We start from the raw sequence: 15493 nt of genomic DNA on the forward strand, positions 1-15493 counted from the left end.
GCATTGGGAGCAGGTTGGAAACTCGGACCATCTATGGACCGGCAGAACCGTGTGGCCCTCTTGATGAGCTGATACGAGGCGAATTAAAGGGGAATACACAAGTGCCCGAGAGTCCCCTGTGTTCTGGAGGGAATAAAACTTGTGAACATAGACACGCAAATGATTTATCCCCACCGAGTGTAGAGGAATTCAGTGCCAGCATTAAAGTTCTGTGCTGGAACCTGGCAGGGATGAATAATAAACTTTCCCTTCCAGAGTGGGGTCTTTTCATGGATAATCATGATATTTGTATGATGCAGGAAACTTGGGCCTTAGCGAGAGTATGAGGGATGGTTTCGCCACCTTCAACATATTGGCAACAACAGGGGGAAGGGGGAGACCGTCGGGCAGCATGCACTTGGGTGTTCAGGCTGCTGATATTCCAACTAATTCTCCAGACGTCCAATGTGTACTCCTGACGCTCCCTGATCTGACCAAGGTTGCCTTACTTAATATTTATTCAAGGCCACAGCAGCGTGGTCAGGAATCAGGCACTATTAATGTGCTGAGGCAGTTTATTCTTTCCTTAGATCCTTCAGTGGCTCTTTTAGTGGGAGGTGATTTTAATTGTCAGTTTGAGCCCCTCGAGAGCATGGGCGTGGGGACTCAGATGACGAGAATCAACTTTGGCATGTCCCCGACCCTCAGATCTCCCCTGTACGAGCATGGACCCCGCTGGTTCTCCAAATTAAAGCACTTGCCCTTACGTCTCTGCGGGCGTGTAATGGGAGGTTAGAGCCAGCTATACCGGGGTCTTTTACCTTTAATAGACCAGGTCACACTTCGATCATTGATTATATAATGATTGGAACAAGGCACTGGGACAAGGTGTTGAATTTTAGGGTGCTTCCTAGGACTGATAGTGATCACAACGCCCTGGTGCTGACACTGAAACCAGGGAGTTTCGGGTTGTCCAACCCTGCCCCCGAACTTACTGCTTTATCACAGCCCCTCTTACTATCAAATAATAGGCGGAGAATTAAATGGTGCCATTTTCAGGGTTCGCCAACTAAACTAGCTGAAATATATCATCTGGCACAAATTGATGTAAAGAACTTAGACGAAGCAGCCCAGACCAGGATTACTGGAATTCACAAACAGTTGGTCGGTAAACTCTTTGGTGTGTTTTACCCTTTGGCTAGTAATAATGCTGCCCTAGCTATAACGCATCCCTGGTATGATGCAGCTTGTCGGAAAGCAAAAACTGATTTGCTAACGGCAATAAAAACAAAGGATAGAGCAGCAATAAAGCAGTGTCTACTTGGGTACAAACAGGCTATTACCAGGGGGAAAAAAGACTGGGAGGAGAATAAATGGGAGGAACTCAGGCTAGCACTTTCCCGTAAGGACTCCAAAGCATTTTGGACCATTGTTAGTAGTGGGGCGAGTGGGGGCGCACCCGTACTCCTAACAAATATAGCTCCTGCAGCGTGGGAAGCTAACTACGGAGCACTCTATGCTAACCCCATTGAAGAGACAACCTTGCTCCCGACTCTTAATCCACCAAACGAGCATAGGTTGCTGGGACTAATGGACCCAGAAGCGGGTGAACCAGTAGGGACCTCCCTCCAGGCCATCACAGGATCTCAACTTGAGTATCAACTAACAGGGCCCCCAGATGTGGAGCTGGGCCCGGGCTCCTTGGTTCCGGGCACCGTACAGCAACTGGTTGAGTCTGACTACATTTCCCTTAAGGAGGTGGAGGCCGCAATACTTAAATTACTTCCTAACAAGGCCCCAGGACTTGACAAGATGCCAGGGGACTTATATCGGTCTCAACCGAAAATTTGGACACTGTACTTGGCTGTACTATTTAATGCAATCCTGAAGGGGAATGTCCCGCCAGATACCTGGCTAGGAGCGGAGATTGTCCCCATTTATAAGAAAGGCTGTCCGCTAACTCCATCTAATTATAGGCCCATCAGTTTGATAGATATCACACAAAAACTGATGGGCAGGATAATACTAGACAGAATTCAGGGGTGGATAGATGACCATGAGATCCTGAGTATATTCCAAGCTGGGTTTAGGACAGGTATTTCGACCATTGGCCAAATTTTCAGGCTCCAGGTCCTATTTTGGAAGACGGTGAGATTGGAGGGTGGCAGCCTCTATCTCATCTTCGTGGACCTGCGTGCAGCCTTTGATTTAGTGGCGAGGGACAAGTTGTGGAGTATTAAGAGAGTTGGGTCTGCCGACCTATCTACTGAATATTTTGATTAGGCTCCACATGAACAATTACGCCCAAGTTAGGTGCGGGAAACACTGTGATTTATCGGCTTGCTTTCCTGTCTCAAAGGGTGTACGTCAGGGGTGCGTTCTGGCCCAGCGTTATTTTGTCTTTACATCAATGGTTTGGTAGGACATTTACTCGGTGTAAAAGATAATGACGCTCCAAGGTTGGCCACTGGGCGGGTACCTGCCCTAATGTTTGCAGACAACACTCTGCTGTTGTCTAAAACGTCTACAGGCATCCAGCGTACCCTTGATGGTTTTGCAGCCTTTTGTGCTTTGCGAGGATTGGAGATTAACTTGGACAAGACCAAGTTTATGATTTTTAACCCTCCGAAGCAGACCCGCCCTAACCCCGTCCTGAATTGCACCCCATTGGAAAGAGTAAGGACCTTTGTCTACCTCTGTATTACTCTGACGGAAAACTTTGACTGGGGCTCCCAGACAGCGAAGGCTGCACTCAGACTAACTCAAGTAACAGGGGGTATCGGTAAAGTCCAGAGATCTTCGGTTTTTAAACCCACAGCCCCTGTCGTAGAAATCTACAGACTCCAAGCTAGAACGGCCGAAACATACAGAGCCGAATTATGGGGCCACCAAAGTAAATCTAACCTCATCAGGGTAGAACACGGTTTCATGCGAAACTCTCTGGGCCTACTAGTAAGCACACCGCTTATCCCCCTACGCTTAGATCTGGGGCTAGAACCGATAGAGGATCTAGTAGCAGCAAGGCCTATCCTTTATTGGAAGAGGCTCTGGTCAGTGCCAGAATTGGCTTCCTACAGAGAGGAATTTACAGAGGTTTGGCCCCTTTTGAAAAGTAAGAACATCCCGTGGCTTTTACATATCAGGGCACTGTGTAATAGGATCGGCCTACCAGTGTTGTGGGAGAATCCTGAAGCAAGTTGTCTTGGGTCAAGTAAAAAACAGCTTGTGCAACTTCTGAGGCACTAAAGTGTGGCTGCTCTACAGAGATCGACTGCTGTGGGAAGACTGACGGTAGAGTTCCTCCAAATAAAGTCTGAATCAAAAATGGAGGAATTCCTGGATGCAATTTCTCCTCCACTTGCAAGGAAACTTTACAGCCAGCTCAGGCATGGTTTCCTCCCATTGAGGGTATTTACCTCTAAATGGGCTAACACAGAACATATTACGTGCCCCGCAGGCAACTACAAGCAAGAAGATGCACGCCACGTTTTGTTTTTCTGCCCCGTTTACCTAGAAATTAAGAAATACTGGTTGATTCCATTATGTAGGAACCTAGGATTTAGGTACTGTGCTCAGGCATTTAGTGTTTTACGGTATCATACCCACGCCCCTATTGTCTTCGCAGTATCACGGTTTTTAATCGGAATGTGGCGTTGGCGGCAAAGTTTTGTATAATCAATTGCATGATCATGTATTTTATATTTCAACTTTGATAACTACTGTTTAATCCTTTTTTTAAACTTGTATGATTGCATTGTTATTTACTGTTTTATCTTACTGTGCCACTTGTATGTATTTTATCTGCACTTTTTTATGGTCTCCGACCGAAATAAAGTTTTTTATGGTCTCCGACCGAAATAAAGTTATCATTGATTGATTGATACACATCAGCCAATTGTCTTTGTAATCTTAAGATACCTGTTTTCAATTTGGTGTGTGCGAAAAAGGTGATTGTGATGTTTGTCTATTTTGGTGGGGATGAAATTGGGTCCTTGAATCTGTACTCTGACAGCTTTGAGAAAATGTAAGGAAATATGATCAATATTATATGCACAACGTCCATTCCTATACCCAACCTGGTACATTGCAGTAAATGTTGGGCAAAATATCGTCTGGATGTTTAAAGGTTTTATTGTTTTTAAAATATTTTTACTCTAAGCACTGTGCACTTTTATATTTAGTTTCCCTAGGTAATGCTTGGGTATTCCCCAAATTAGTGCCTATTCCTAGACACTATGGCTAGCAAAGCGGGCCCTTTTAGAACTTAGTCATAGGCTCTTATGGAGGTTTTTGCCTCATAGGAATTTGCCCTAAGGGGGTTGGTATCTAACATGTGTCTTACTACCAATAGAGTTAAAAGTCTTAAATGGCTTCCAATATACATGGCAATGCAACCTGCACACTCCTATTTAAATTATTTTATGGTGGAAAGGCACATTTTTATTTAATCATTGAACAAAGTTGTTTCATGAGTCGTGTGTTTTTTATCCTATTATTGAGACGAACTGTATATTTATTATCTATTATGCATTTTTATTGACAGATTTTCTGTACTTTTATGGTTCTTTGATCCGAAATAAAGTTTATGAAGGAATCTCCCACTTTGTTTTGCGTGTATGTAATAGTCATTCTGAAACAATTTGGACCACCTTCTAGTACTTTTACCCGCTTGTTACGCTGTTTGAGATTTATGTTTCTGACTGGAAAAATACCGTTATTTGTCCAAAAACGCTGGACTGGTCTTAAAAACCAAAGGCCCACTCGACAGCAAAAGGGAGGCGTTGAGGGGAAAGTTGTGAGCCGCGCGCGCGCCAGTCCCTGCCTCTCCGCCGCCACCAGGGCCCCGGGCAGCGCGCGGTGTGGCCCGCAGTGCCCCGGAGCGGCAACGACACCCACTAGCGGCGGCAGTTTGGCCGCAGGAGCTGCCTTTGTGCCGCCGACGCCTGTCACGGCTGAAGCCGCTTCCTGCTTCCGCCTCACCTGCTGAGGCCCCGCCCCCTCGAGTCCCTCCCGCTGCTCTGAGGAGCCAGACCGCCTGAGAAAGCACCTGCGAGATGCCGACAAGTAAGAGGGGCGCCTGGGGGGCGGAGAGGGTGCCGGGAGGGAGAGACATATATTTGTAAGATGGATGATAAATCCGGGCTAGCCGTAGACCCCCCCTTCCCCCTTGCAGAGTTGGACTGGCCTAGAAGGGCAATCAGGCAGTGCCCGAAGGACTGGCCTGTCAGCTCAGTGTGTGGCAGGTGTGGGACCGCCTGTCTGTAAATTACACGATCTGTCTTTAATTTTCAGCCTCATGGCCATTTCTGATGTGATAACGGACAGCATTTGTCCGTAATTTTAGCATTTTCACTTTTTACATTTTTCTGTCATGCAGCTGCCAGCCTCGTGATGCCATTTTAACTTACTTCAGAATAGAAACCAGAACTGCATTCCAGTGAATTGTCAAATGTTATTGAGCAGTGGATGGAATCGAAAACATTGCAAGACATTTGAAAAGTTCTAGCCTATTTCCTGTTCTGCTTTATTCCCGCTTCATTTGCTTTAATTTGGCACATAGATGTTTACCTACATAGACTTTCATTTACCTCAACCACTATTATTCAGAAATTAATCAAGTATATTATTCATTTTTACATACAGAGGTTTTTTTAACATTTGGTTTCGCGAAAGGTATTATTTTAACATTCAAAAATGACGATTCTCTTCCTATGTTTTATCTCTCTTTTTACTCTTATGGTTGTACTATTATTTTTGTTTCTAGGTTTATATATCCTGTGTTGCTACACTCAAATTCTTACGTCCAGCCATTAGGAGTGGGTATTGAGATATATCATTCTGTTTTAAATGCTACATTTTCAATTGTAATATATTTACTATGTTGTTTTATTGTGTACATTTATGGTGTCCTGTGTGTAAAACGAATACAGATTTATAATGAGTAATGATTTAACTCAACCAATTGACCATGCTGACGTTTCGATAACTATTGTTTCAAGTAGTCAGGTGTATTGGTTGATGCATGAATGGACAACTAGAGGGATAGATGGATAGATTGATGAATGCATGGAGAGTGTGGGTCTGAATGGAGCGGGTTTAAATGGGAGGATTGCTGAATAGATGGGTGATCAGGAGGATGGATATATAGATGGATGTTGGTGAATAGATAGGTAGATGGATTAATGGATGGACATGGGTACCTGCTTCGATGAATGGATGGACAGACAGAGGGACCAATGGCTAGGGCAGGGCGCTCGACCTCGGATCTGGGTTCGAGTCTCGGTAACGACGCCAAAACCTCCTGTGATTCTGGGCAAATCACTTAATCTCTCCATGCCTAAAATGAATGTGTGTCCTCATGTAACGTAACTGGTGCTATGTAAAGCGCTCTGATACCCGATTCGGTTCGGGTCTAGTTCGCGCTATATAAAACTCTGCAAAAAAAAAAAAATAGGTGGCATAGATGGGTGCTTGGGAGGATGGATGAATGGCTCTGGTTCTTGGCGGATGGGTAGATCAAGATGAATGAATAGATGGATTGGTGCTTGGATGGATGGATTTCAGTATATGGCTGAATCTTGGTTGCTGGATGGTTGTCCAGATAGGTGGATCTTAGTGGGTAAATGGATGGATACACATAAGGACGGACGTGTGGGTGACTGGATGGATAGACCGGGGTGGATGGGCTGATCTTGGTGGGTACATGGATAGATAGATCAATGAATGGATGGACGGACAGATAGGTGCTTGGATGGATGGATGGACATATGGGTGCTTGGATGGCTTGACCTTGCTGAGTGAAAGGGTGGATATATATTGATGGATCTTGGTGGATGGACGAATGGACAGCTGGAAACAAACTCGATGCATACTGTCCACATGTTGAACATTGTATGATTTGTTGTTTTATTGCATTTTTTTGTGGACACACATTACATATTACGTTCATATACAACAGAAGTGTGATACATGAAATAGACAGCGATAACAGCAAAAAACATCAATGCAACGTATAGAAGACTCAGTAAATATTACATGAAATAGGAGCACCAAAAGAAAAAGGAGGGGAGTTCTTCCTAAGCAGGGAACATCAACAGTGGGGTCCGCGCCATTTTCTTATTAGGAGTGGAGGACTAAAAAACGCCATTACAGAGAGACAGTTTGAATGAGGAATGCAACAGCAGTTACCATATGGTGGGGGATGCCTTCAGGGTTCATTGTCAGGTACACCAGGTGACAAATCAAGGGTTGCTGCTGTCACTGGAGACAAGGACGCCTCGCGCCGGGTATCGGCAGGCGCTAAAGCAGCTTGGAAGTCGGTCAGGATGCCATCCCAACTAGCTGCTACCAGGTACTTACGCTACCCTGTGTGTCCTCCCTGATCAAGGCAATGCCTTCTGCCCTGGCCTGCATGGAGAGCTCCCAAGCTGTGACCGCGGGGGTGTCTCTGACTTCCACCCACAGGTTTCCAAACGCTTGGCAAGAGGCAGTCCTAAGTCTATAAACCTTGTGGTGGTCCTGTGTTTCTTGTCTCTGTGAGTGAGGCCCGGTAAGCAGACCTCCCAAGTGTGAGGCACAGGTCTGTCTGTGCAGCTCGCAAGTCGAGAGGACATGCCCAGGCAGTATTAGTGTTGGAAAGGACAGTCCCAGACCATGTGCACCAGGCCACATCAGGAATGGAGGAGTGAGGCTAGGCAGCGTCAGTGCAAATATAGTATCCGTTGATCTTTTGAGGAGTGAGATATGCTCTGTGGAGTATGTAGTGTTGGATAAGGTGGAAACATGCGTTACGCTGAACAAGCGCAGGACATTCAACTATGGCCCTCCACTCTTTGTCTGTACAAGGGTGGCCTAGATCTGTTTCCCAGCATCAACGTAGCAAGGTCAACAAAATAAGCGTGTGTCTGCAGCAACCCAGCAAACCACTGTGTCAGATGACAGCCTGTGCCCATGACGTCAAGGTATTGGACAGCGAGGTACATTGGGGGCTTCTGTTGCATGCCACCCCAACATTCGTCAAGTGCCCCAATTTGGGAGTTGTGCAGGAGGAAGTGGTCGGACTAGAGTCCGTAGTCAGTTATTAGGGTTTTGAAGGGTATGAGGGAGCAAGTTCCCCCGCGAAGGTGATCTGATCTCCCCTGGGTTTGTCCATTAGTGGAAGCGCAGGGGCATATGGCTAGTAGCATTGGTGACTAGTAGGCCACATTAAAAACACCAGTGTGCTATTCGCAGCAGTACAGGGAACCATCTGGTGTAGGGTTGGAATAAGTGTAAAATGTGGAACTGGCTCCATGATGGAGTTGTCATGGCAGTGCCCGATAATTGAAGTCCAGCCATCCAGTTGGCCACCCATTGTAATTGCAAGGCCAAGTAGTAGTGTTCAAAGCTGGAAACAGCCAGTCCTCATTCAGTGGTCGGCAAATAAAGTTTGTGTAGTGCCACCCTGCATCACGTATTGTGCCAAAGGAGGTCCCTCGTGAGTTTGTCAGGGAGCACTTCTGGCTTGACTTCTGAGGTGAATGCCTGGGAGGGAAAAGGTTGGCGTGCTATTGAAGACGGCACTTCAATGTTGGGGATGCAGCATCTTGTGGTCTGGGGAGGGACTGTTGTATACCCCTTAGCACCCTCTTGTGGGGTTACCACATGAAGGCCCCACCACCTTCTTCTCTGCAGGCCAACTGACGACGTGGGATTGGTAACAGTTTGCGTCATTTACGAGGCATCCACATTGATGCCCCTGGAGGTCCTTGTTGAAACACAGGCAGTTGCTCACCTATGAAGCGCTGACTCTGATCTTTACGGCTCTCTGGGGAACCAGGGCACACCAACCCTGGACACACAATGTCCTACACTTACTGCTTTCCCTGGGAAAGAGTGGGCATTTGGTTAAATGGTTGTATGGTGTCCTCAACAGGATGGCACAGAAAAACCTGAGCACCCATAGGCAAAAATGGGATGGTACATTGGGCAGAGTGGTTACAGATTGGGAGTGTGTTAATATATTGGCATATCTACAGAAAGTGTCCTTGAATACCTGTTTTAAAGTAATTCAATGTATTCCCTACATCAGACTTCTCTCGCCCGAAGATGCTGACTGCAATATATTGGGGGTGTCATGTAGTACCTAGGAATCCCCAGGACCTGCGTGTTTTGGATGACCTAAACTGAGGGCTTGGTGTTTAACCCGACTCTGGACACCCCCACAGCATAGGTCAGCCGTTAGACCAGCTTGCTCTACAGTGCCACTACCACCCCCTATATTCTACAGTGGTGTATGTAGTTTCTGGCAACCACTGAACATGACAACCCTGATCCCTCAGGGATCCTGGAAAACAGTAGAGTACCTTTTTCTCAGTCACTCGTGCTCTCTTATTCTCAGAAAATATACAAGATGGCGATTAGGACATTTTCAATGAGTATTTATTGCTCAAGCGTCATTCTTGTGTAAAACCTATGTGCTGTGACAATCAGGAGACAGAAGCCTACTGACGATATGGCAAGCATCCAGATGGTAAATTGTAGATACATTCCTACCATAGTGCTAATAAAATGAACATGAGCAGTTCAGATAAAAACAGTAGCACTTGGATATTCCTAAAATGCACAACATAAGTATTTTGCCTAAATGTACCTAGCCTAGACCTGTGCGTGTAGCATGTATGTGCATATGTGTAGGTATCTGCAGCCAAGAAATCCCCGGGGATGAACCAGCCTCCTCACCTGATGGTCGAGAACAAAGGACCCGTCTCTGTCTAAAGTATGACACCCCGCAAGGGATGTCAGACCGCTGCGTGTCTAAAATTCAGCATGCAGGGCCCCCATCTCAGCTCGGAAGCAATTCTCCTTCAATTTGTTGGGGGAGTGAGGGTCTTTTATACTAAAGTGGTCACTCCAGGGTTTTTTCTAGAACCGGTATGTTTTGAAAACAATCATAAATATTTTGGAAACAATCATAAACGTTTGGGAAAACAATCACCAATGCTTTTCTAAACACATGCAATCATACACAACTGGCTGTTGGCCAAGGATGAAAAAAAAGTGATGACCCTTATACAGAATCATTTCTGCTGTGCCTAGGGACATCATATACAGGGATTATGATAGAATGCTAGGAGCCTGGTGTCGGGGAGACCGTAGAAAGCTCCTAGGTAAAATGTCACCTGTTTGGAATTGTTATTGTCGTGCAGATAGACACAATGCATGTAAAAAGGGTTATACATTGCAGGACTAGCCTAAAGGACATGACGGGGGGAGACTAAGCGCTGCCCACACTGTGCACTAGTGGGGGCAGATTTATGTCACAAGACTTGGGCCTATGCTCATGTACAAGCCTTTTTGTCTACAGTGGTGCAGAGGCTGAGTGAGTCATGGAATCGAGTTGTGCTGTATACCTTGGAAGTGTGCCTGTTGGGCTTATTCCCCCGCCCGGCACCCAAGAAGGTGGGAAACCACTTCCTTGATGTGGACTTTATATTAGCCAAAAGGCAGATCTAATGACGTGGAAATCTGCGGTTGGACAGGTGATGGGAAGATGAGAGGCAACTGTCAGGGAATGGGCCCAGGCGGAATCTTCATAGAGGAGATACAGGAAATAAAGAGGCAACCAATAGCCCCGCTATTAATGGAAGTGTTTGATGCATTTGAAAAACCTGGAAGCCACACTTATTCCTCCTCAGAAGGCTCAGGATCTGGGAGTGAAAGTGGAATGACTGAATAAGCCCGCACATGGAGATATGGCTGTTTACCCAGGAGGTTGGTGGCATCGGATTGACTGGTTGCCTTAGTGTTCTGGAGAACCAAGCCTGAGGTGTGCTATGGCTGTCATGCTGAGTATGTCTGTGCACTGCTTCTTTAGGACTGTATGATGGGATGGAACGGGGCCCCTCGGCTGCCTCTTCAAAGCAAACATTCTCCTGATTGAGGTGCCCGACGATACCCCAACTGGAACCCACTGGTTGCGTTGATAGTTATGATAATAATTCTACTATTGTCACACTAATCGCTGTACGCTGCTCACTTGAATGCTTCCCATTGTGATTCCTCATAACCGGTATGTAGTTGGCAACAAAGGGGTGAGCAGGAGAACATCGAGTAATGGTGCCAAAAATCTGTGCATTGCAAACAAACAACGAATGATTTGTGATACCTTTCCCTGTGGAGGCATGATGGAAAAGGCTAAAATACTGTGCTGCTCTAATCTGAACTTGTGCATTGTTGTGAAAATGCTAAAATGTGTATGTATGTATATATATATATATATATATATATATATATATATAAAAACAAGTATTTAACTGGCATATAATAACACATGACCTGTGTATGTGGCATGGCAAATACTGTGATTATCGAACAATGATAATGTGCCACAGCGAGAGGCCCAAACTTTACGTAGTAATGTAAAACATCCTACCCTGTTTTCCTCAACCCATCATGCAAAATGCAGCAATGTCACACGCCTCTCGAAAGCCATTTTGATCTATACCTTAGAGCCGTGGTACTTAACTTGCGACGCCAAATGGAAATCTCCCCAACTAAAGTGACAGGAGGTTTGGATTCTATTAAAGACACAGAGGCAAATATTATGGCTTAGTCTCTTTACTGTTTAAAATCCAGCAGCAAAGAAAATTGTTTCAACATGTAACATGGATGAAAAATTCGACTTGAAGCTTTAAAGAGTGCTAATTTCCTCACAAGCAGTCTACCATTCAGCACACGCAGCATAGTTCAATCATCTCTGCAGAACAGCAAACACCTTTTCACTGCAAAGATAATCTTCATAAAGGTGTTGAAAAGAGAACAAAGTTCATGGGGGCATATGTATGAAAATCCGTTTTTGCGATTCTCAAATAGCCATTTTTTGAGAATCGCCATTTGAGAATTGCAAAACGGGATGTATTTAAAAATGTGCAATTTTTTTGCGATTTCTTGGTATTCCTTAATTGCGATTAGCAAATTGCGAAATCACAATGAGGGAATACCTTCCCATTCATTCCTATGAGCCAGGAGGCCCATAGGAAAGAATGGGAAGTAATTCTCAATTTGCGATTCGCAATGTGAGAATCGCAAATTCAGGATAATTTCACGGGTGCAAAGGTGTCATAAGGACACCCTGATGCACCCCTGAAATGAGCATATGTGCGCATATGGCGCACATACATACCCTAAGGGCATGTATGTGCGCCACATTGCACCTGTAAAAATGCCAAAAAGTGCATTTTTGAAAGAAATCGCAAATTACTTAAGGAGAAATCGCATAACTTGGGTGCTTGTTACATAGCATTTAAGGAATCGCAATTTGCGATTCCTTAAATGCTTACGCAAAATTAAGGATTTGCAAAATTTGTGATTCCTTAATATTGCGATGCGGTTTTACTCATACATTGCGTTTTGCGAATCTGCAGTCGCAAACGCAGTTTTTTGTGATTCGCAGCGTTTGAGACTAAACATTTGTTTCATACATATGCCCCATAGTCTACAAGTAGATGCACATTTTAACAAGAAGAAATCCAGTCATGTATGAAGAATAACACGATGAAACAATAAATCTTCTCTAGTCAGGATGTCAATTTGAAGTGAAACTGGAAGAATGAGATAAATTGTAAAACAGGGGTAAGGTAGGCGGGATCATCTTCGCCACCATGTCTTTAACAGAATGTAAACTGCTGGTCACATTGTTGGGGGTGATGCCCAGTTTATTACTAGACCTGAGGCACTTTTATGATAAGTGTAATGCTTTGCAATGACGTTGACACTGCAGTGACATTGCGAGACACATGATTGGTTTATATGTCTTCTAAACATTCTTCAGAAATATAAGCATTAGACGCCATTGCTTCACTTACTGAATGGGCCTAAACAAAGAAACATCAGCTGCCTTGTAACCTTTTACATGTGTAATTTCCATTTAGGAAGAGATAGAGATTTGAAGGTTGGGGGTGCTTGAACTCACAATTTAAAAATACATATTTTAGTTAAGTTGGTTTTTAAGTTGTGTGTTTGAAAATGCCTCTTTTAGAAAGTGTACCACCTATAACGGGTTGGGCCCTTATCTTTCAGCAAGGCTGAGTTACTATTAGTTCAAAACACAACAAAAATGCCAGTACTGACTTGCTTTCTACACACTCATAGTTTCCTTCATGACCACTATACTCAGTAACAGTGATCACCTTTTATTTTTAATTCATTGATTATAATACTTTTTTTAGAAGGTAATTGTCATATGTGGACGAGCAATATAAATAGATTGTTTATTTCCAATATATTGCACCCACCCAACATCACTGTACAGCCAAGACATTGAACAAAAACCACAATTTACACTACAAAAAAACAAATATGTCAGTTCTGGATTTGATTGCCCAAAAGGAGATGTTACTTATTACACACTATGCAAATACTTATACACTCCTTATTAAATGGGCGAAGCAACCTAGCACTGCTGCTCTGTTTAGAACCAGGGGTATTGTTTATTTAATTTTATATCCCTTCCATCCTGGTTACCAGCGCCAAATTTTTCACTTGTTGATTGCACACTTGTCAACACGTTTAGAACGCGTAACCTTACGTAAAAATAAATTTGAGCAAGACACGGACAATGTCAATAACCAACAAAAAGAACCTCCATAGAAATTGGTTCCTTGGTGGCACAAATCTCGACCCAGTTCAGGAATACAAGTACCTTGGATTTATATTCGATAAGGAAGGGATGTTCTGGCACCAGAAGAAGTGAGAAGGAAAGGTCTGCTGATTGCCCTAACGATGAAAAATCTCTCAAATAAACTGAGGGGGCCGACCCTCACTCCGCTTTTGAAAGTAGTCCAGGCTAAACTAATCCCCTCAATTGCTTATGGTAGTGAGGCAATGCCGTTAAGGGATGATAAGGAGCTGGACAATACGCAGGTCAAAGCCTATAGAATCATGTTCAGCCTTCCGTCCTACACATCACCTGCTCAAATAAGGCTGGAGTTTGGCCTCCTTGGCCTCCTACAACAAGATCTAGCTTAGGTATGGTGTTTATATCATCTGCTTGCACAGGATTAGAAATGCCACCACAAACACGCTAAACAATCTGTTGATGCAGGATATACAGCATAGGGAGCATTCCCAAGCCAGAAGCTACCTTCAGCTAGCCCTAGAATCTACCAAACTCACAGAACTCTGGGATGCGCAAATCATAATTTTAAAAAACTGGTCTGGAAACCTTAAAACAAATCTCTCTGGTGGAGGACAAGGCAAGCTTCTCAAACAGATCGCATGCCTGGATGACTCTTAACTCCTACAAATCACTGGCTCCACAACCATTTTTCAACCGAGGTTACCCGAAGTCTATAAAAAAGAATTTTCTGAGGCATAGGATGGGAATCTTTCCGTGCGCTCAGCATTTTCCACCATGCCTAAAGACACTAGCACAAGAGCCATGCAGGCTTGCAAAGCCAACCAAGGCGACATACTGCACCTGAATTGTTCATGCAAGGAACTGCACCAAGCACGGCAACAGTTTCTCAAAGAACCCTTCAAACAGAAAGGCATCCGCACCAGGAGGCAATCGGTGCTAGCCTGCTTAAACCCGGAAAATATACAACTAAACTGCAGATTGGTAAAATTCCTTATGCTAGCTGAACAAAAACGTTAAAAACAAACAAAAACTGAACCAGGTATTGGCACTGCAGTACACCGCTGACAGAAACATGTACCAATCTCGATCATTACAAGGACAAACTGCCAGGAGGTAAGGGAAAATCGTTGCAACGAGTAGAGAAAATCTGACCAAAACAAACATCGTGACCTGTAAAAAGAATTCCATGGCTGGTCCAAAGAAACATGAGACTGTAATTATAGCATCCAGTTACATAAGGACACATAACATGTCTACAACCAATCTTCATTTAATATCTGTAAAGTCTTAACTAACAATGGGTCTCATTTTGGTTTTCATCTGAAGATTTCCTCTCATAATTTTAAAAACAAAAAAGTGAAAAAGGAGGAAATAATACATACAGTGTTAAAAATGTTACATATATTTTTGTAATTTTGTATTTTATGCGGTAATATTGCAATGGTTTTAAGTAACTATGCAGGAAATAAAGAAACTTCAAACTTATTTATGACTTCTCCGCAGGACTCAGAACTGTTGACCACTTTAACAAAAGAAAATGAAAACAATTAATGTCTCTCCGCCTCAACATAATAAGGGGATTTAAGAGGTTAATTTAAACTTGCGGCCACTGATTGGTTTATGTGTTTGACGTTATATGATTATACTGTGAGGATAACTTTCCATGCTCATCTGATGGAATGGCCTAGAAAAACAGACATGGGCTTCCTTACCATCAATCTGCAGTATACTGACAAAACCTCCTCCAATCCCAATTCCACCCTTACTCACTCTAGTCCACTGTATTCACTGCTTCATACACAATCAATGATGGAACGCTAAATCCGTCCCGCTCAGACAACGCTTTTCGAAAAAGAAAACAACAGTGAAAGCGAGGCATTACTGGAGCTTCCGCAC

General features: G+C 44.0%; 1 protein-coding gene across 2 annotated transcripts in view; it reads left to right on the forward strand.

The window, feature by feature from the left end:
* Positions 1–4913: 4913 nt before the first annotated feature.
* LOC144785951 (hexosaminidase D-like) overlaps positions 4914–15493 on the forward strand; it is a 279553-nt gene continuing 268973 nt past the window's right edge. The window contains exons 1-2 of one of the 2 annotated variants that reach the window (XM_078664841.1): positions 4956–5043; positions 5744–5795. In XM_078664841.1, coding sequence (XP_078520967.1) covers position 5795 — 1 coding nt within the window. In that variant the 5' untranslated portion in view covers positions 4956–5043; positions 5744–5794. Of the gene's footprint in view, positions 5044–5743; positions 5796–15493 lie in introns of both variants that reach the window. The other variant, XM_078664840.1, reaches the window with a different exon arrangement.

Source organism: Lissotriton helveticus, chromosome 10 (genome assembly GCF_964261635.1).
Source record: "Lissotriton helveticus chromosome 10, aLisHel1.1, whole genome shotgun sequence".
NCBI lineage: Eukaryota > Metazoa > Chordata > Amphibia > Caudata > Salamandridae > Lissotriton > Lissotriton helveticus.